At 42.2% G+C, this 23,343-nt stretch overlaps 1 protein-coding gene across 1 annotated transcript; it reads left to right on the top strand.

Moving 5' to 3' along the window:
- Positions 1-18,489: 18,489 nt before the first annotated feature.
- On the top strand, positions 18,490-19,968 carry LOC122059150. The gene has a single exon (XM_042621836.1). It carries the CDS (start codon positions 18,490-18,492, stop codon positions 19,966-19,968), a length of 1,479 nt encoding a protein of 492 aa, XP_042477770.1.
- Positions 19,969-23,343: the final 3,375 nt, after the last annotated feature.

The raw sequence follows: 23,343 nt of genomic DNA, 5'->3' as shown, positions 1-23,343 counted from the left end.
CATTATTATTATTATTATTATTATTATTATTATTTTTTTGATAAGCATTCATTCTTAATGTGAAGAAAAATGTTCATATACTTATAAATGAGTCATGTACAATAAGATGATTGGTAACTCAGGTCCTCATTAACTTCCTGTAAATCCAGTAGAATAATAAATATCCATGCTAAATGCTGCACTAATGTCTTGGTATTTTTTCTAACCNTTTTTGCTAGAAGATTATTTCATTAAAGGGGAAGAGAAAAAAAAATCAAAATTGCATAAAGACAGGCCGAGACCACTAGAACAACTTAAATCCTCCACCTTCGGCATGACCATCAGCAGAGGGAGCAAGCAGCACCCTAACAAAGCCGATATCTATGCCTATCCAAAACATCATTTTCCAAGTCCTCAACAATGTGTCTTGGGAAGGACACCAAAGATTTATAGAGCTCAGATTTTGACGCCTTTTTAGCTAGAAAACCTGCTACCGGGTTAGCTTCACGAAAACAGTGAGAAATCTTCCAGGGGATAGACTTTAAGAAGAGGGAAGCATGGAGCCATCTTTGGAGAATGAACCATAGGAATGAACAGCAGCTACCACCGCAGACGAGTCCTATTCAATCCACGGACCACTAACTCCTAGTGACCTAGCCATCAAGATCCCTTCCATGACCACCTCCTATAGTAAAAAACATCGTTGGGCATTTTAACCTTCCCCTTTGACCACCCTAGGCAAAGAACAAGCTTTTGGTGGCTAAAGTAAAAAATCTGCCCTACACTTCTGGATGAGTTCTCGTGGTTTCTTCTATTCCTCTCCCACCAAATGTTTGCCGCCAAAATAGAAAAACTTATAAGCCACAGACTTTTTAGATTTATTACATGGGCCTTGTCTTTCCTCCATGAAAACAAATCATCCATCACCTGATGCTGCTGCTAGCCTACATAAAAAAATTCAACAAATTTTTTCCATACCGAACAAGAGAAAGCACAACTAAGAAAGATGTGACCAGTGCTCTCTTCAGCCTGCTTGCAGAGCACACACTTGGAGGCAAGGGAGGTCCCCTGCCTTTGATCTGCTCGTCTGTAGGAAGCTTCCTATGGGCCAATCGCCACCTTAGGGCAAAGTACCTACGGGTAAGACTTTTTGGCCACACTAGCAAGCACCATTGAATTTTTGACCCCTTTTTTCTGATGTCTTCCCATGCCGAGGCAGTAGAGAAAGAACCCAAAAGTGCCAATTTCCAAATACACTTATCTTCAATTATATCTACAGGGAGCGTCACCTTCTGGATTTTCTTAAAGATATTTCTCAGCTCTTCCGAATTCACCTGAGGGAGGGCCCATTCCCCATTTCTAATGAACTCCCCCACCTTGGCGTTAAAGCTGAGAGGAGGAACAACCAATGTCTAAATTTCATCTATCACAGAAATTGGGCCCCACCACTCCATAACGTCTCTTGTCCAAATAAAGTACTGCATCCACCTCTCCATCACTGCGAGAAGCGAGGAAGGCCACCAATATATAGCGAAGCTATGATTCGAAATGCTAGAAATAACTAAACGAACTAGCTTCGTTCTCCCTGCCATCAATAGAAGGATGCCTTTCCAACCAGCCAGCTGCCCTTTCACCTTATCCATCACAGGTAAGAGTGCCTCCTTCTTCACTTTGCCATTAAAAATCTTGATCCCCTGATATTGAGTAGGGAAGGAGCATATCTGAATTCCCAGAGTGTCTGCTATGATCTGCTTTGGAGCATGAGAAATCTTGCTAAGGAAGAGCTTTTTTTTTTTTTCTAAACTGATGCACTGCCTCGAGAAGTCCTAATACTGAATCAAGTTTTTTCTAAATTTCTAACATACCTTAGAGAGGCGTTGGTGAAGATGAATATGTCATCAGCGAAGAGGATATGACTAGGCGTAGGAGCTCCTCTAGGCCCATTAATCGCCTTCAACCCTTTGCTTTGAACCAACTGCGACAATCCCCTAGAAAGCACTTCCTCCGCTATAATAAGTATCATTGGGGATATGGGGTCACCTTGACGAAGACCACGTTCCGCCCCAAAAAATCCCTGAGGACCTCCATTCACCAGGATTGATATTTTAGTTGAAATTAGAAGCTAGTGAAGCCAACGAATCCACTACTCAGAGAATCCAAACCTCCGCAAAACCTAGAAGATGAAGTTCCAAGCAATTGTGTCATAAGCTTTTCTGATATCTATTTTCAAACCAAGGCCGCCCCCTCTAGTCACTTAGAACACTAAATTGGCCAACTCAAAGGCCACACTGATATTATCGTGGATCAATTTTCCTTTTTGGAAAGCTCCTTGCTTTTCTGATATCAGTCTAGGGAGGAGAGACTCCAAGTGTAAAGCCATCAATTTATAAATTATTTTGCAGAAAAAATTTCCCATACAGAGGGGGTGATATTTATCCAAAGTATCTGCACTGTCCAATGTGGGAATTAAGACCAGAAAATTATTGTTCACCCTGTTAGACATAGAATTCATGCTAAAGAACCATCTAACAGCATTACACACCTCGTTTTTAACCTAATCCCAACATTTTTTGAAAAAATGCTCCGGAGAACCCATCGGGGCTGGGAGAACTGTCTGGGTCAAGCTCCCACGCCTCCTTGCTAATTTCCACATTCCCTAGGAGCAAGTCCAAGCTATAGTAGTTAGCCTGGTTTAGGATCCTTGGAATACAGTCCAATAATTGCTGGGAGCGAGTCCAAGCTAATTGCACATATTCCACCATAGGGGCAGCCCTGTGGAATCTCTCATAAAAGTCAACAATAAATTCTCCCAGCTGATTTTACCCTTCCACAATTTCCTCGTCTAGCTTTTTGAGATATCTAATCATATTTTTATTTCTTCGCATCTTAGTAGAAAGATGGAAAAAATTGGAATTTCTGTCCCCAAATTTTAGCCATCTATTTTTTGCTTTTTCAGCCATATACACTCATGATTCTCCAGGGTCTTGATCAAGGTCATCTTTGCATCAGCTTCCAGAGAAAAAAGATGCTCATTCATACCATCTCTCTCAATCTAGCCCTGAATCAGAGAAAAGGAATTCTTCGCATCATCCAACACCCTGTCAAGATGGGGAAAGGAAGACCTCGCCTAGGTCTTCAGGACCTCTTTCAAATACTTAAGTATGGATGTTAGGACAAAAATGGGAGACCCCAAAATCCATTCAGACCAAGAAGTCATCACCACCCTATTGAAATCTTCGTGCTCCATCCAAAACTGATGGAAACGGAGAGGGTAGTTGTAAGGGTGTAGGCTTACCTCAGAAGATAATACCAGAGGGGTATGGTCAGAACCAATTCTAGGCAGAACCTTCTGCTAGTAGTTTTAAAATTTAGCCAGCCATTCCTCATTGCAAAAGCTCCTGTCAAGCACAGCGCTAACATTTCCTGCTCTCCTGCTGTTGCTCCATGTATATTTCCTTCCAATTGAGGGAACTTGAGCCATGAAGCAAGCATCCACCATAGCACTAAATTCTGTGGTAAATCTCAGAATGAATACGCCAGGCCCACTTTTTTCATGGGAGTACAAAGTAGGGTTAAAATCACCGATCAAAACCCACAACGTAGGGGAGTGAGGGGAGTCCATGACCAAGTTCATCCATAGAGATCTTCTCTCTGCTCTGATGCAGCTAGCATGGACAAATGTAACTTGCATAGGGCTGAGATCCCATTTCAGAGATATCAAAATATCTAGAATTAGAAACCACCACAGGAACATCTATATTTCTTTTCCAAATAATCCAAAGATTAGAGACTCTATCGGGTCTAATATTGTAAATGAAATCATTAAAGAAGCCCAACCTATTGAAAGATAAATTCGAGAAGTTACTCACAGGCACCATCGGTTCTGCAATGCACTAAAGATCAAGATTCTTCTTCTTGATTAAATCGCTCAAGGCGCGCCTACCAACCGCTTTCTTAATTCCTCTGATATTCCAGAAGAGAATCTGCATAAGATCACTTTTTTAGGCAGCCTGGTGGTCAGACTGGTAGTCAGACTTACCAGTCTGACCATTCTCTGCTACATCCTTTCCCTTGAGAACTTTTTCATCGGTGGTTGGAAGTGCTATTCTTAATGTAGATTTGCTTCCAGAACCAATCACTACTGGGTCGAGAACAAAGATTGTCATTCCTCAGGAGGCATATGAGGAGAGGTTGGTTAGGTTTAAATTTGCCTTGATAGGTAGGACCAATTTTAGATTTCTATCAATGGATGATATTCAAAAGGTTGCTACTAAAGGATGGCATCTGAAGGGAAGATTAGCCTTATCTCCAATGAGGAAAGGATTTATCCTCTTTCAATTTGAGTTGGAAGGTGACATGGCTAACATCTGGAGAAGGAATCTGATAAAAGTTCGTGGTCACTTCATTCGTTTTCAATGATGGAAACCAGATTTTGATGTCATTTCAGTGCACAAACCTACCAAGCTTATTTGGATCAGATTTCCGGACCTCCCTTTGGAATATTGGCATGAGAAGATACTTCTTTCAATGGCCAAGGGGGTGGAGAGGCCAGTGGCTTTGGATAAACGTACAAGGTTGGTTGCAATGGGAAACTTTGCGCGAGTCCAAGTGGAGGTGGTGATAGGGGCTAGAAGGGTGGAGGAACTTCATGTAGAAAGTAAACAACTTGGTTCAGATGAGATATTCTGGTTCAAACAGATAATAATACATGAATATGATCTGTACAAATGCAGCTTCTACAAAAGGTTGGTCATGCCTTTGCTGAGTGTAGGGAGAGGAAAATTCCCTCTGATCATACTAGAGAGAAGGAAGACTTAGTGGCGGCGGCCATGGAGGAGAGTGGTGGTGCTAAGCGGACAAAGGCTGATCATGGTGGTGAATTTTTAGAAAATTTAGTTTCCAATTTGGGAAAATCTCCTTCCCACATTAGGGGAGATTCTTCCTTATCTCACTCTCATTCAAGGGAGAATATTCCATCCCAAATGGAAGGAGTCCAAACATAGGGAGAGTTTGAAATTGTCATTCCTTTTGAGAAGAGTCCTAATTTGGAAACTAATAAGGAGAATATTGAGGTGAATAAAGTCTCAAATGACCCTGATTCGGCTCAAGATAGTGGATCCACAGCTGGAGCAGATGATGAAGCGATTCTTGGACCAGGGTTCGACCCTAATGAACTCTACAATGAGGACGTTTAGGAGTCTTCTCATAATTGGGAAGATGCTCAGCCTTAGACTGAAGCCGCTAGAGAGGGTCTAACACATATGCTTTTAGAGGTAGGGGTGGCGGTAGATGGGGTGGAAGGAGTTTCATTCATAGGGTGACTCGCTCAGATGTTGTTACGTAGTAGGAATACTCATATGGAGCCATGGTTGTTCATCATTCTGATGTGGGGGCAGTGGGCCATCAAGCTCTGGAGATGGAGGGCAGCATGGAGGAAAGAAGGAAATAGAAAGGTAAGAACATGGCTTCCCAAGAGTAGACTTTTCATAAGTCTGATTGGCTGGCACTCCAAAAAAAGTGATTATGATAGTGTTGTTTTGGAATATCAGTGGCATCAAGAAGAAGGCTGGTGGCTTGGCCTTAGGGAATTTGGTTAGGATGGAGGCTCCTAATATTATATGTTTAGCAGAACCTATGGTGGAGATTCAAAAATTTCTTCAATAGTATTGGATTTGATACGGATTTTATTTATAATGAGAGGACCGATAAGGTCTCGAACCTGTGGGTTTTATGGAGAAGAGGCTTGAGAAAGCCAGATGTAATCCCCTTTTCTGATCAGCATGTATCGTTAAGGTGTTGGTGGTAGCAGAGGCCTTTTGCCTAGTCAGTGGCGCATGCAAACTATTTCAGGGCTGCGAGAAGGGATCTATGGACTAACTTAGCTATGTCTGCTCCAGGCGAAGGCACTCCTTGGTTGGTCCTTGGTGACTTCAACGCGACTCTTCAGGTTCATGAAAAATGAGGTCTAGGATCATTTAACTTGGGGTCTGCAGCTGACTTTGGAGCAATGGTTGATGGGTGCTCCCTTATCCAAATTCCTTCTCAGGGGCGTAAGTTTACCTGGACTAATAACCGGCGTGGGGGGAATGTAGTTGCAGTGCTGGACAGGAGCTTTTGCTTAGATTATTGGTTCATGGTTTTTAAGGATTGCCATCAGAGAGTGCTGCACTGTGGTGCGTCTGATCACTCCCCACTATTGGTGGTGTCTGAGGCTTTTGTAAAACCTCTTAATTGCCCGTTTCGATTTCAAAGATTTTGGGCAGAGCACAAGAATTTTTTGGCTATTGTGAAAGGATCCTGGGACGTCTGGATTAGTGGATCTGCCATATATGTCTTTAGTCAAAAAATTAAATGGCTCAAGGGAGATATAAGAGAGTGGGCAAGAGGTGCTTTTCCTAATGTTAATTTGGAAGTGCAGGAACCGTTCAAGGGGCTAGAAGAGATCCAGATGGAGATTGAGGAGAAACGCATGGATGATCAATTGTTTGCTCAGGAAGCTAATGCAAAATCGAGACATTTGAAGGCAATGGAGGGGTACGAGAAGCTTTGGGCTGAGAAGGCTCGATCTAGATGGAGATTACAGGGTGATAGAAGTTCCAAATTTTTTCATATATCAGCAAAAATTAGGAGAATGAAAAATACAATCACAAGCTTAAAGGTTGGTGCTGGTCAGGTAATTTCTGAGAAGCCTCAGTTGGAGACTTATATAAGAAATTATTATGAGAATTTTTTTAAAGAGTTCCCCCACTATGGATTATCTGGGCATGCTGGATTGCATCCCCCAAGTCTTGGAAGATGTGGATAGATGGAGGTTGGATAGGATGCCTTCCAATGATGAAATCAACGGGGTGATCTAGGAGCTTGATCTTGAGAGTTCTCCAGGTCCGGACGGCTTCCCAGGTATGTTTTACAGAGTATGCTAGGAAATTATTTATGTTGATGTCTGTAACACTATTAGAGGTTTTTTTAGTAGGGGAATTATACCATATGGGATTAATAGTAATTTTTTGGTGTTAATTCCTAAGACTGCGGGGGCTTGCTCTCTATATAAATTTAGACCATTATGTTTGGGAATTTTTTTTTATGTAAAATTATCTCAAAAATTATGGCGATAAGACTTTCAGGGATGCTGCCTCGTATGATATCTAAAGAGCAAGGGGATTTTCAAAAAGGCAAAATCATTCACTCTAATATTTCCTTGGCATCAGAGCTATCAAACATGTTGTTTTCTACTTCCAGAGGGGGTGGAATGGGGTTGAAGATTGACATCCACAAAGCTTACAACACAATCTCTTGGGATTTTATGTTCCAAGTGCTGAGGAAGTTTGGGTTTTCTAAAAACTGGATATCTTGGGTTCATCAGTTGTTGGCCTTTGCAAAAGTGTCGGTTCTCCTTAATGGTGGTCCGATTGGGTACTTTGGAGTGGAGAGAGGTCTAAGACAAGGGGATCCCCTATCGCTAATGTTGTTCATCCTTGCAGAGGATGTGTTATGTAGAGGTCTTCATTGCTTGTGGGTGAGAAGATGATTCAACCACTCAAAGGCCCTCGTGGGGTGATCACTCCTACTCATAGTCTTTTTGCGGATGATATATTCATCTTCGCAAATGCTTCGATCAAGTATGTTAAAAATTTAAAGAGCTTCCTTAGTAAGTATCAGGAGTTTGGGTAGAAAATCAATCTAGAGAAGAGTAAAATTTTTTGCGGGGATATATCTTCTTAGAGGTAGCATTCTATTGCGGAGGAGTTAGGGATTCCCCTTTGTATGTTCCCTACAAGGTACTTGGGGGTGGAAATTTTCAAAGGAAGAGTTAAAAAGGAGTCAATGATGCCAATCATGGACAGAGTGAAAGATTGGTTATCAAGATGGAAAGGTAAACTATTGTCCCTGGCTAGTAGGGTGGAGCTGGTTAGATCAATGATCATAGGCATGTCGTCGCATAGTTTCGTTGTCTATTGGTAGCCTGCGCCTATAATTGAGACTCTAGAAAAGTGGATGCGTAAATTTGTTTGGTCGAGGGAGATAGACTCGACGAAAAGAATTGTGGTCAACTGGGATTAGTGTTGCAAACCTAAGGAGGAAGGGGGCCTTGGGTTGAGGAGATTAAGAGATGTCAACAAAGCCATGCTATGTAAAATTGCATGGCGAATAAAGCATGAAGACCTAATGGCTAGTAGGTTCCTGAGGGCCAGATTTCTTGATAAAAAAGGGAGACCTAAGAAAGGGTATGGTAGATTGTCCATATGGCCTGGTGGAAGGACATTTGGGTGGGTGAGGCGGGTCTACAAGATGGTGTGGATGGTGAGGATCAGTTGGACCTGGAAGGGAAGGTGCATCATTTCATTCAGGATTTCAAATGGTGTTTACCTGAGGTGAATTCCAATTTCATGAGAGGTATTTTTGATTCTATATCAACTATAAATATTCTAGATTTTCAATGTGTTGATAGGTGTATGTGGAGCTTGACTATTGATGGGAAATTCAGCTCCAAATCTGCTTGGGAGTATATCTGAAAGAAGAATCAAATAGTGCCTTGGGCTTCCTTAATTTGGTGTAAAAAGCAACTGCCTCGGGTTTCATCCCTGGTGTGGATAGTTTTTCTTGGAAAGGTCCCAACGGATGATATGGTTAAAAAGAGAGCAGTTCCTTTGGTGTCCAAATGTAAGCTGTGTAAAGTGGAGGAGGAATCCTTGGATCACCTATTAATCTCATGCTCTTTCTCTAGAGAAATCTAGTGCTACGTTTGTGATTGCTTTAACTTCATAGGGGCAATCAGTCATCTCTCCTAGAGCTTGCTCAATGGTGGAAAAGAAAGCTTAAAATAGTTTGTTGTAAGGAGGCTTGGTCAATGAGTTTTGGAATAGTTCTAGACCACTTATGGAGGGAAAGAAACGGTAGGAAATATGATAGCAAAGAAAGATTGGCAAAATATGTTTCTATTATGGTTGTGAAAGACATTAGAAGAAATGAGCTTTCGACAAAGGGAGAAGTGAAAACATCAAATGATGTTTTATGTTGCAGACGCCTTGGTGTTCCTATTCAGGATGGATCTTACAGGGAAACGTTGGAGGTTTTTTGGTGTAAGGCTTTCGTCAACTGGATTAAACTTAACTTTGATGGAAACTCTTTGGGGAATCCAGGGCAGGCTAGTGCAGGAGGAATATTTGGAGATTAGCGGGGAAGGGTGCTAAGCTCATATAAAACATTTCTAGGTGTGGTTGGTGCCTTTGAAGCAGAAATGGAGGGTTTGATGGAAGGGTTGATAAGAGCGAGAGATATGAGATTTAAAATGCTGTGGGTGGAATCAGACTCGAGTGCGGTGGTGACTTTGCTTCAACAAAAAAAAGTGTCGTGGTTTGCTTTGCAAAGATGGATGTCTCTTCAGACTTATCTGAATAGTATTAGATGGAAAATTTCTCATAATTATAGAGAAGGGAATTCGATTGCTGACTACTTGGCCAGAGATGCAGCAAAGTATGGGATTACAGCTAAAAATGTGGTGTTTCCGTCTCATATAGTGGACATTCTTGCTAGGGATGCCGATAGAAGACCGCACTTCAGATTTATTTAGTTTGAGTCTTTCCCTCTCCTGTTGATGGCAATGCCGAAGGTGGGAGTTGGGATGACTAGTGGAGTTTGTTTTGAGTTTTGTTCTTTTGAAGTCTTTTTCTTCTTTTAATGAAATAATCCTCAAGCAAAAAAAAAAAAAAAAAATAATATCACCCTCTGCCCTGACAATTGCATTGTCAAGTTCGGCAACTTCTTTGTGCTTAGTTATCACTCTTCCACCCTCAATGTGGGAAGATTGCATTCCCGAGATCACATGGTCTTCACTACCCCATTCCTAACCACGGCCATTGATACCACCTCTAGCATGATGTTGACCCCTGCGAGTACCAGCATACATCACTCTATACTTTCAAGGGCGCAGGGTGCGGGATATCTAGGCCAATTCTTCGGTCTCATTCACCCCTAGGTTCATCACCTTACTACACTTCAGCATTTCTTCCCTCTCCTACACAGAGAACTGTGATTCTCTCTCTAAGGAGAAATATTCAGAATCACCTGGATCGGATCTAGACCTATACCCGCTGCCAACTGGGTTATCCACCATAAGAGAGTCAAGATGGTTACCATCTTGACTGAGGGGCATAAGAATAATAATTTCCAAATGTTTGAAAGGGAATTTTAATTAATTCAACTGTTACACATCGAATCTTCCCCTACCCATTTCTGTATTAAATTGAAGAAATCACATCTAGTTCCTTTATGCCCCGACGAGTGAGGCAATAGAATTTGTAATTCTTCTCATTCAATCCTTTAATACAAAAGTCTTCCTTTCCATATTTGTCCCAAAATCTTTGTCAATTCTCAAGCAGCAGAAGCTTGAGATCAGAAGGGTATTTATATGAACAAAAATAAGAACAGTAGAATATTCAGTTTCTGCGAAGTTGTTGTCCCTTGATACATTTATATTCATTTCTAATCCTTAGATTTAAACTTAATTACTGATGATTTGATACTATTAGTACCATTTTATATATGTAAGCTGAAAACATGATTGTTTTTTTTGTAAAAGGGTAATTTTATTAAGAAGGAAAAATACATCCAAAGAGGAGAAAAAAAAAATATGGCTGAAGCCACTAGGCCAACTTGTTGTCTCCACCTTCGGCAAAGCCATCAGCAGAGAAAGCAAGTGAGCGACCTAGCAGAATCTAAATCTATGCCTATTCGCACCATCATTCTCAAGCTCTGCTACAATGCGATTAGGAAATACCACCGAAATCTCAGACAATCCAGCCTTAGAGGCCTTTTTAGCTAAAAAATCTACAATGGGGTTAGCTTCCCTAAAGCAGTGAGTTATTTTCCAAGAAATGGATTCCAAATAATGAAGAGAAGAAATCCATTTTTGGAGAGAAAACCAGGGGATCTGCTTTCATTGAATCGCAGACACCACAGACGCCGAGTCTGATTCTATCCACACTCGTGTAGCATTATGAGCGTGTGCCATTGAAATCCCTTCCAAGACTGCTTCAAACTCAGCCTCGTATATCTTCTTAATACCCAGGAAAATGCTAAAGGAGTCACAAACCTGGCCTTCACTAGTTCGCAACACACCACCTGCTCCAGCTTTACCAGGGTTACCCAAGGAACTGCCATCCACATTGATCTTTATCCAGCCAGGGGGGGTCTACACCAGTGCACCTCAAGAGGTGGAGAAGAATTTGAGGGACTAATTGATAAACCCAATTTCCTGCAGCACATAACATTCGAAACTGCCTTAACCTCTTTGCATGAACCGCCATGACAGAGAATCAGCTCCTGTCTGATGGATTCAAAAATAAATTTAGCCTGTCTTGCCTTAGCCTCACGCCTTCTTTTATTTCTCTCCCACCATAGATGATAAGTAATTATCAGAACTCCCATCTTCCATGGCTTTTTAACGTTGAGGCCAGTAGCTCTTCTCTTCCACCATAGCAGGAAGCTAGCAATGGACACCTGGTTTTTCCACTGAATCCCAAAACAATTAAAAAAAATTTTCCCATATAGAAATAAAGAAGGGGCACTAAAGAAAAATATGATCGATATTTTCTTCAGCCATCCCACAGAGATGACAGCAAGACGTCAAGTATACACCTTTGCTTTTAATGATCTCGTCTGTAGGAAGCTTACAGTGAACCAGACGCCATCCAAAAATAGAGTATCTAGGGGGTAAGTCCTTTTGCCAAATTAACGAGGCCCAGGGCACCTTAGGCGACTCCTTTCTGATGTCCTCCCAAGCTGACGCCGTGGAGAAATTCCCCATAGGCATTAAAGACCAAACACTTACATCTTCCATCTGCACATAGGGAATTTTAATCTCTTTTATCTGATTAAAAATCTGCTTAAGCAAAGGAGCGTTTACCTCTGGAAGATGCCATTGTCCCTCTCTAATAAAATCTCCCACTATAGCAGAAGTGATTAGAGAACTGGAATTATCTAAGTTGATCTCCTCCATTATAGATCTTTGTCCCCACCATTTATCCTTCCAAAAATTAGCAAGTTGACCATTACCAATAATCCATCTTTCCTTGTCATCCACAAAGCTCCACATTTTTTTGATTCCTGAGGCAGTTGAGGAGGGGCGACAGCCTCTAAGAGTTCTTCCATCTTTCTTGACAAACCTACCTCTGAGAAAAGAAGCAGCATCAATTTCTCCTTTCTCATTCTCTAGACAAGTTTGCAGAGTATGGCCTTGTTAGAATCTCTTAGCCTCCTTATTCCCAGACCCCCTTCCACCTTTGGCTTGCACAAGGTGTCCCACTTGACAGTGATCGACCTCACCGTGTCAATCTTCCCTGTCCATATAAAATTTCTCATCCATCTCTCCATCAGAGAAATGAGGGATGTGGGCCACCAGTATACTGAGAAACTATGGGTAGGCATTCCAGAGATAACCGTTTTTACTAATTCCACCCTCCCCGCCATTGACAAGAGTTTACCTTTCCAACCTGTCAGTCTACTCTTAACCTTGTCCATGATCGAAAACAAGGCCTCCTTCTTTATTCTTCCCTTAAAAATTTCCACTCCAAGATATTTTGTAGGGAAATTACACACCGGTATACCCAGAATGTCAGAGATGCACTGCTTTCTGGGAAGAGGGATTTTCCCCAAGAAGAGTTTGCTTTTTTCTAAACTCATACATTGGCCTGAAAATTCCTGATATTTAAGCAAAAATTCTTTTAAATTTTTAACATACCTCATGGTGGCATTGGTGAAGATAAATATGTCATCTACGAAGAGGATATGACTAGGGGTAGGGACGCCTCTTGGACCCTGAAGCGGCTTCAATTTATTCATGTGAATCAAGGACTTAAGCCCTCTGCACAAAACTTCTTCCACAATAATAAAGAGTAAAGGAGAGATAGGGTCCCCTTGTCTTAAGCCTCTCTCCACATCAAAGTACCCCTGTGGGCCCCCATTGACTATAATTGATATCTTAGTTGATATCAATATCTGATGCAGCCACGTAACCCATTTCTCAGAGAAGCCAAACTTATAAAGCACTAGAAACAGGAAATGCCACGAAATAGTGTCATAAGATTTTTTAATGTCAATTTTAAAGCCAAGACCACCCCCTCTTGTAGAAGCAAACATCATATTAGCAAGCTCTGATGCCAGACTGATGTTCGAGTGAATTAACTTCCCTTTTTGAAAAGCCCACTGTTCTTCTGAAATCAGACGAGGAAGGAATTTTTCAAGTCTCATAGCCATCACTTTTGATATGATCTTGCAAAAAAAATTCCCCATGCATAAAGGGCAGAATTTGTCCAGAGAGGAAGCACCTTCCACTTTAGGTATCAGCACCAAGAAATTGTTGTTTATCTCTCTAGGCATATGACTAGAGCTAAAGAAATGGCGAGTTATAGAACATACCTCCCTTTCAACAATATTCTAGCATCTCCTAAAAAAAACTCCTGTAAAGCCATATGGTCCTAGAGAGCTGTCCAGGTCGAGCTCCCATATTGCCTTCTTTATCTCTTCATCACCCAGGATAGAATCCAGGAAAAAAATGTCGTTTTGTTGAAGAACCGTGGGAATGGAGTCAAGAAGGTCCACATGATCTACAGTTGGGGTGGCTTTGTGGAAATCCTCATAAAATTGCACAATGTAGTCTCCCAGCTGGTCGCGGCCTTCCAAAATGGTCCCATCTTGTTTCTTGAGGGATCTAATGGTATTTAAATTCTTCTCATTTTTGCAGCCAAATGGAAGAATCTAGAATTCCTATCCCCCTGCTTCATCCATCTGATTTTAGCCTTTTTAGCCCATAGCTTTTTATGCAAATCCAAGGCTTTAATCAATGAAGTTTTTGCATCAACTCCCATAGCAAAAGAGTGGTCATCTAACCCATTGGCTTCAATGTCTAGCTGCACCTGCTTTAAGTTTTTTTTTGCATCTTCAAGAGCTCTATCAATGTTTGGAAAGGAGGTCCTAGCCTAATTTTTCAAAACTTCTTTTAATTTTTTCAGCTTGAGCATGAGGACAAAGATAGGGTTCCCTGAAATCCATTCACTCCAAGATGAGTTAACCACATTCTCAAAATCTGTATGATCTATCCAAAATTAGTGAAACTGAAAAGGGTTATTTGTCGGTCTCTGAGACATGGCTAAAGTGGCCATAATAGGGGCATGATCTGAGGCAATTCTATCAAGGACCGTTTGAGCACAATCCTGAAATTGAGATATCCATTCATCATTGTAGAAGCTTCTATCCAATACTGTGAAAATATTACCTCTGCGACGGTTGTTGGACCAAGTAAACTTCATTCCAGAAGAAGGCACTTGAGCCATTGCACAAGCATCAACCATGGCTCCAAATTCAGCTGTCGACCCCATACTAAAGTTGCCCGGCCCTCTCTTCTCATGAAATTGCAAGGTTGCATTAAAGTCACCAACTATTGCCCATAGAGTAGGAGATTGAGGTGAATCAGCTATCAAATTCATCCACAACGATCTTCTTTCAGCTCAAAAGCTACTCGTATAAATGAAAGAGATCTGAGAAGTTATTGAGTCCCATGTAATAGTAACCAAAATATGCTGCTCTGACTCAGCAATAATTGTAGGAATTACAATAGAATCCCAATCTATCCATAAAATTGGGACCTTTCCAACCCCGATTATTATGAATAAAATTACAACAGAATCCCAATCTATTAAAGAATAAATTAGGGAAATTAGTTACCTCGATCATTGGCTCCGCAATGCAAAGAATATCAGGATCCTTCTCTTTCACAAGGACACGTAAGGCATTCTTTCTAGAAGCCTTCTTTATACCTCTGATATTCCAGAAGAGCAGCTTTATAATGTCACTTTTTGATATGGGTCTGATGAGCTGACTTAGTTGTCTGCTCCTTTTCCATGATAGCTTTTCCCTTCCTAGCTGCCGTCTCCTCTGCGCGGTTTAATGCATTATCAATAGCAGCAACCTCTGGATGGTGAACAATAGCACGGCCTCCCACTAGCTGGGTGGGTGAAAGGCCCATTACAATATGCTCCGACACCACCCCTTCCTCACCTCTACCACCTCTAGTTGTTCCATGACCAGCACGACCTACATGGTAGTTAACTTTACACCGAGGACTTAAGTTCCAAGATGCAAGAGATTCCTTTAAGTGGGATTCAAAACTTGGAGTAGCAGCGTCCTCTCCCTACTCGCTTCCTTCCAAAGATTCTATAGATTCCCCTTTGGATACCGTATTGATGTGGCCCGACCCATATTCACCTTCGCCCAATGGATTATCCACCATATTCGGCTCCATATCCACCCTGCGTTGATTAGTATTTGAATTCGGCCCTCCCAAATCCTTTGAAAGAATCTTCCCATAATTGGAAATATTCTCTAGGTCTAAATCAACCACAAGATCTCCCTCCACAAAGTAATTCGTATCCCGATTCAAAGTTCCCATAACCATAGGAGAGAGATATTCTCCTACCAATCTGGGACTCCTCACATGACTAGGGCTGGCAGCTTTTGCAGTCAACCCTTCTCTCCCAACTTCGGCAAGGTTACCATGCACTTGGTCATCTCCGACAAAGCTACCATTATTCTAGGCATCAAACCTTCTTTCGTCCCTCTTATCTCGGCATTGATTGGCCAAATGGCCCAGTTTCTTACATAAGGTGCATCTTGAGAGATCGTCCTCATACATCACCCACTGTTTAAACTAGAAAATGATGTCTGTACCAGGTTTCCTTCATTCCACTTGGATCTCCTCCACCCTGGATCCGACCAACTCGACCTCGACGAGGACTCTGGCATAGTTGCCCATGGTGCCATTCAATGTTCTGCGATCCAAGGCTACAGGCCTCCCTGCAGCTTTGGCCATTGTCAGAAGGATTTTTTCATGCCAGTACTCCATCGGGAGCTCAGAGAAATGAACCCAGACTAGTTTAGTTTGGGTGTGATTATCATGGATACTAAATTCTGGCCTCCACCTCTGAAATCTGGTCACTTGTTTCCCAATTTTTATGGGTCCTCGCCTCCATACCGATGACATATCCCCCTCCCTCTCAAAGTAGAAGAAAATGAAACCCTTCCCTAGAGGAGCAAGGTTAACCTTCCCCTTCAAGTTCCATAACTTTGCCGAGTCACGACGGATATCATCCATGGAGATGAACCTAAAATTTGCCCTTCTGATCAGGGAAAAAAGAGAACGTTTGAAGCTTCTCTTTATAGGCCTCTTGTGGTACCACCACCTTGGTCAGAGGCCCAGTGCGGATAGGCTCTGGAAGGTCATCCACATTTGGCAGCACCTTCTTTGACATAGCAGTATAGGATCTACAACCTTCAACCTCTCCTCCAGGTCATTGTCCCCCCATTGCTGCACCCTTCAGAGGCCTAAACTCCTCAGGCACTCTTTCTCTAGGTTTCGCAACCCTATCGGTCTTCTCAACAGGCGCATAGCCATGGTTGGGAGTAGGGCTCCAAAAATTAGTGATCAACCGTTGTTTACTTCTATCAGGCGGTCGACCTCCGACAAGGTCAAAAAATTCTGGCCCGGTTTCCAATCTCTCCTCTTCCTCTCTCATCAAAGTCACCTCAGGCTGAACACTCTTGACATTGGTAACTTTTTGTGTGATGCTTAACTGTGGTAATAAAACACTAAGGGTACGAGAATTCAAGTTTTGTTTATTGTCTCCTCAAAGAGTGTAAATTAAAACACTAAGGGTACGATAATTCAATATATGGGAAAATTGTTTTCTCGATCTTTACTATGAATGCTCTGATCTCTGAGTCTGGTCATGACCCTGGTGGAGGCCGGCCACTGGAGAGGGGCAACCAGCTTTGGCTCACAGACTTCTGGAGTGCTATATGTAACCCACCTCAGACGCTGAATGTATCCAAGGAGGCTGATCCTTCGGACAACATTATGGAAACTGGTGCTCAGGTGGAAGAAGGCGATCAAGGGAAGGAACCACTCGTTGCCGCATTCTCCCTCGTGGTGGATGGTGGTAATGAACAACCTGCTGCCCAGATTCCTAAGAAAACATATGCTAAGGCTGTAGGGAGCATCCTGCCTGAAGTTGACGATCTCCCTGACCCTGTTCATGCAGGAACTTCAACAAAGGTAATTATACCTCAGGATGCATATGAGGATCGACTAGGGAGGTATCGATATGCCCTTATCGGTAGACTTAATTTTTGATTCCTCTCTATGGATGATGTTCGCAAAGAAGCTCGCGAATCCTGGAATCTTAAAGGTCACATCAAGATGGTGCCCATGGGTAAAGGGTTTAGCATTTTTTAGTTTGAGAAAGAAGCGGACATGGCATCCATTTGGAAGAGAAGTCCTATGAAGGTGGGAGGACAGCTCGTGCGTTTTCAACGCTGGTGCCCGGATTTCAGTATACATGAAAAACCAGTAAAAAAAAATCTTGTTTGGGTGAGGTTTCCAGACTTGCCATTAGAATACTGGCACGAGAAGGTGTTACTAACAATGGCTAAGGCTGCGGGCAATCCGGTGGCTCTTGATCATCGCACGAAGAATGTAATGTATGGGAACTATGCTCATGTCCTAGTGGAGATGAACGCGGGATTTGCAAGACCTGAGGAAATTTAGGTAGAGCGACGGCAACCGGGAACTGTAAACTTGTTCTGGTTTGAGCAGAAATTGCTCTACGAAGATTTAATGGGGCAATGTGGATTTTGTAAAAAAGTGGGACATGTCCTATCTGATTGCAAAGAGAAGAAGATAGCAGATTCGCGAGCTCGTCGGATGGAGCCTAATCAAGGAGTCCCAAGAGCAGTATATGTCAATGACTCTCCTAGGGGAACAATGGTGCCTTCCACATTTTCTTCCTCATGTGGACTTCAGCATCGTGATGCTCATCATGCCGGTGAAGCTGAGGCCACCTTACACGGTGGTAAGGAGGAGGCTTTGGGGGTTGCTGAACCGACCATGGTGGAGAGAGGAAGTGACAGGGAGGACTCTCCTATTTTGGAAAGTTCCTTAAACTTGGCAAGTGGGGGCGTTGAGACTCCTAGGGAGGATATGATGCCTCCATCAAGGAGACCTTCTCCTTTGGGCTCCAATGTGGATTCTCTTTCCACAAGTAATAGGATTTCAAATCAACATGAGATTTTAAATTTTGAAAATGCAAACAATTTGCATGGAGATCCTCAGTTGGAGGTTGTGCTCGGTTTGAGTACTGAAGCGGGTCAGGCAGAAGTGGGTATGGATCTTGGACATACCCAAGATCCTATCAATTAGACCTCTAGATCCTGGATTGGCAGCAGCCCTGATGCCAGTGATCACCACCTTGAGACTGTACGCAGGAGTACGCGAGTTGCCACCCATGATGGTGCCAATCGCGACGATGCTCACGAGGCGGCTGCAATGGTAGATTCAGCGGTTGTGGCAAGGGAAGAGGGGTAGCAAGGCTGGGTTAGAATGCAAAGAAAGAAGGGAAAACAGATGCAGAAAGTGGGTCGACTAGCTAGAGTCGACCAAATCCCATCATCTAGGCGTCCATGAAAGTCCTCTTCTGGAACGTCCGCGGAATTAAGAAGGCATCAGCTAGGATTGCCTTATTGAAGATAGTCCGTGAGAACTCTCCTGATATCATTTGTTTGGACGAACCAATGGTGTCTATGAATAAATTTCCAAAAAGCTTTTTTAGTAAAATCGGTTTCGCGACTGATTTTATTCAAAATGAAAGGGTCGACGCGCATCCAAACCTTTGGATCATGTGGAAGCAAGGACTAAGGAAACCATTAATATCCTCCATGTCAGAGCAGAAGTTGTCAATCCAAGTGGAGTGGAATGATAGAATGCTTAATGTTTCTATGGTGCACGCAAAATGCCTCAGAGCAGAAAGGAGATCTCTGTGGATGGATATAGTTTTCGATGATTCGGGAGCACCGAGAATGATTATTGGGGATTTTAATGCAACCCTTTACGATCACGAGAGACGAGGGCCAGGAAGTTTCTCTCTTGGCGCAGCCTATGAGTTTGCTGCCATGGTTGATGCTTTAGCTTTGATCCAAATCCCTTCCTCGGGAAGAAAATTTACTTGGACTAATAACCGAAGAAGGGGTAATGTTGCTGCGGTTCTTGATAGAACTTTTGTGAATGAAGAGTGGATGAAGATCTTTGACGATTGCATTCAAAAGGTGCTGATTTGTGTTGCATCAGATCATGCTCCCCTGATGGCCTGCTCGGTTTCTTCTATTAAGCCTAAAAACTGCCCTTTTAGGCTAAATTCTTTTTGGATGGATCACCATCAATTTTTAGATTTGATAAAAGAAGTTTGGCATAATAACTTCTCAGGATCTTCCCCTTTCATCCTTGCGCAGAAGCTGAAGGCTCTGAAGCTTGTTATTAAATCTTGGTCTAGGGAAGCCTTCCCTAATCTGGATCAGGAGGTGATTACTTCCAAGGCTAAGCTAGAGAACATTCAGAGAAGCATTGAGGAGGATGGCCTCACTGAGCAGCTCTTTGATCAGGAAGTCGATGCCAAGACCAAATATTGGAAAGCAATGGAAAACCAGGAGAAATTGTGGCTTCAAAAATCTAGGGTAAGATGGCTTAAGGAAGGGGACAGGTGTTCCAGATTTTTTCACGTCATGACCAGAATTAAGAGATCCAAAAACACTATTAGATGCATCACTACTGAGGATGGAGTTGATATTAGTGCTCGAGATCAGATGGGATCCTATTTGGCAGAATATTATGAGACATTTCATAAGAAAGTAGACCTGGAGGATCACCCTCAGATTTTTAACTGCATTCCCAGAATTCTTCAGAATTCAGACCAAGTGATGTTAGATGCCATTCCCTCTGAAGAGGAGATCAAGAGAGCGGTGTGGGACCTCGATCCGGACATCTCTCTAGGACCTGATGGCTTCACTGGAGCGTTCTTCAGAAAATGCTGGGATATAATCCATGACGATGTCTACAGAGCTGTCAAGGGTTTTTTTTTCATCAGGTATTCTTCCTCATGGTATTAATAATAATTTCTTGTTATTAATTCCTAAGGTGGAGGGAGCCAAATCTCTTGACAAATTCCGTCCATTATGTATGGGGAATTTTTTTTGCAAAATCCTATCTAAAATAATGGCCTCTCGTATCTCTAGTGTTTTGCCAAAAATTATTTCGCAAGAGCAGGGAGCCTTTCAGAAAGGGAAGCTTATTCAGACTAATATCTGTTTAGCTTCAGAATTGGCAAACTTAATAGGGCAGACCTCTAGAGGCGGAAATCTTGGTCTTAAGGTAGAGATAAAAAAGGCGTTTGACACTATCTCTTGGGATTTTCTATTCCAAGTGCTCAGAAGGTTTGGTTTCTCTGAAAAAATGATTGGCTGGATTCATACCTTGCTTCAGTCGGCCAGGATCTCTGTGCTCCTGAATGGCGGTCCTGTGGGTTTTTTTGAAGTCAGCAGAGGGCTACGTCAAGGAGATCCCATCTCCCCCATCCTATTTATTATTGCCGAAGAGGTTCTCTGTCGTGGCATGAGTGACTTAGCTGCTAAATCTCATATAAAGCCTCTATCGGGTCCTCATGGTGTTGATGTCCCTACGCATCTCTTATTCGCCGATGACGTCTTCATTTTCATGAACACTTCCAAGAGGTATGTTAGAAATTTGAAGTCCTTCCTTGCTATCTATCAAAAATGCTCTGGGCAGTTTTTTAATTTAGAGAAAAGCAAGTTGTTCTTGGGGAAAATTCCTTCAGTAAGGAAGCAGTGGATTGCAGAAGAGTTGGAAATTCCTTGCTGCAACTTCCCAACAAAATACCTGGGCGTTGAGATCTTCTAAGGCCGAGTGAAAAGAGACCCTCTTCTCCCTGTTATGGACAAAATTAAAGCCAAGCTGGCTGGCTGGAAGGGGAAACTTTTGTCCATGGCAGGGAGAGTTGAACTTGTAAAGTCTGTCATCTCTGGAATGACTTTGCACAACTTTTCAGTTTACTGGTGGCCTTCTCCCTTAATCAGGAATCTTGAAATGTGGATGAGGAATTTTATATGGACTGGTGAGATAGACTCTTCTAAGGCTACCACTGTCAAATGGGATACAATTTGTAAACCCAAGGACGAGGGGGGTATTGGCATCAGAAGGCTGCGTGAGGTTAATATGGCTTTAATTGCCAAACTAGCATGGTCAATCAAGGCAGAAGATTCCCAGCTGAGCAGCCTGCTTCGAGTAAGGTTTTTATTTCATTCAGACCTTCCTAAACGCTCTTATAGGCGCTCTTCCATTTGGCCGGGTATAAGAAGAATGTGGAAATTTATTTCGGACAATGAGAGATGGATCAATGGCAGTGGAAGAAAAATAAATTTATGGAATGATAATTGGCTTGGGCCTAAACCCATAGGGGTTCTCTCTGAGTTGAATGAAGAGCTTTTCTCAAACCTTAATCAAACTGTGGCTGACTTTATTGTTGATGGGTCTTGGGCGCTGCCTCCAGTGCAATCTGATTTTCTTGCAGAAATTTTTCAAAGGATAGAGGCCGTCAAGATACCCTCTGTCCCTATGGAGGACAGATGTGTGTGGAGCATAGACCCTATGGGGACCTTCTCAGTCAATTCGGCATGGAACGGCTTGAGGTCCTCTAAATCCAAGGTCCCTTGGTCATCTTTTGTTTGGAGCAAACATATTCCACCAAGACTATCAATATTGGGTTGGTGCCTGACCCATGGGAAAATCCCAACTGATGACCAAATTCAAGCAAAGGGTATCCATTTCCCATCTCGCTGCGACCTATGTGGCTCCAATTCTGAATCCATTTGCCACTTGTTTCTTGCTTGCAAATTTTCTTCTGACTTATGGAGAATGATTGTTGGTCTTTTTAACTTGACATGGTCTTCTAAAGCTTCAATAATTGATTTGGTGTCTTGGTGCAAAAAAAAAGCTAAAAATTGGCCCCTCAAAGAGGCTTAGGTGATTGCCTTGTTCTCTTCTCTGGCTGCAATCTGGCAAGAAAGAAACCAAAGGCGTTTTGAAGGGACGAAAAGAAGTTTAGACGTGATTTTTAGCAATATTAAAGGGGACATCCACCTTATATCTAGCAGCCAAAAATTTTATCCCAGATCGGTTGAGGACATCACCCTATGCAGAAGACTGCATCTCTCTACGTCCTCTTATTGCTCAAATCCTATCCTAGAAGTTCATTGGTGCAAGCCCATACGTGATTGGGTGAAACTTAACACAGATGGCTGCTCTTTGGGTAACCCAGGGCGTGCAGGAGGGGGAGGTGTATTCAGAGATCATGATGGTAGAATGTTGTTCTGCTATCACATTTTTCTAGATGTCACTGACAGTTTTTCGGTTGAGATTTGGAGTATAATTAAGGGGATTTCTCTTGCTCGTGAAATAAATTTTAATCACCTTTGGATAGAGTCTGATTCCTTTGCAGCGGTTGGCCTATTCCACCATAGGCTTATTCCTTGGTTTGTTCATCAGGAATGGAACCACCTTCTTAGTTATTTAAATAACATTTCTTGGAAGATCTCGTATTGTTTCAGGGAAGCTAATCCGATTATAGATTATTTGGCTAAAGAAGCAGCTAAGACTGGGATTTCTTTTGATGACGTAATCCTACCTCATCGCATCATGAGCGAGCTGTTTTTAGATGAGGCAGGAAGAACGAGATTTAGATTTATGAGATAGCGGAAGTGAGTCTCCGCTGATGGCAATGCCGTAGGTGGAGGCTCATATTCTTGCTCTTAGGTTGTATTATATTTTTCCCCTTTTTTCTCTCTTTTTTAATACATATTTCTGACTTTCTAGCGAAAAAAAAAACTGTGGTAATAAAAAACATGATTGTTAAACACAGAAAAAGAGAATTTATTGAGATTCACGTGGTTGAGTGAAGAGTCATTCAGTTTCAGTGAATTTGATTGGAGAATCAACTCAACTCGTTCACACTAATGTTCCAATAGTTGATTCTTTTTTTTTTTTAATCGTAGGTGGTTATCATATGGCCATGCAAACAACAAAGAAACCAATACCCACATGCTAACTTTAAACATCAAAGATTATTAGATGATAGATTAGATGAAGCCTAAACTTTAGCTTGTTTTATGAAACATCAAGTTTAATCCTATTGGATGCCAATGAACTGGATCCTTCTTCGTCTCAAGTTCAAGTCGAGCGCTAAGTAACTTCAATATTGCCAAGTACCATCCAGGGAGGGGGAATCATCCTTCATCATGAGGAGATTGCTCGTGCGGATGACCTATCTGTTTGAGTTTCGCAGAGAGAAATTGCTGGGGCAGGCACCCGCAGGAAAGATAAAGCAATTTCAAATTTTGAGCAGACCAAAAGGTCTGATTGGTTGGCAAACTCGTCGATGTGATTATGAAGGTTTTCTTCTGGAATGTGAG

This window comes from Macadamia integrifolia, chromosome 13 (genome assembly GCF_013358625.1).
Source record: "Macadamia integrifolia cultivar HAES 741 chromosome 13, SCU_Mint_v3, whole genome shotgun sequence".
Classification (NCBI taxonomy): domain Eukaryota; kingdom Viridiplantae; phylum Streptophyta; class Magnoliopsida; order Proteales; family Proteaceae; genus Macadamia; species Macadamia integrifolia.
Note: the sequence above shows the minus strand (reverse complement) of the source record. Positions and strands in the feature narration are given on the sequence as shown.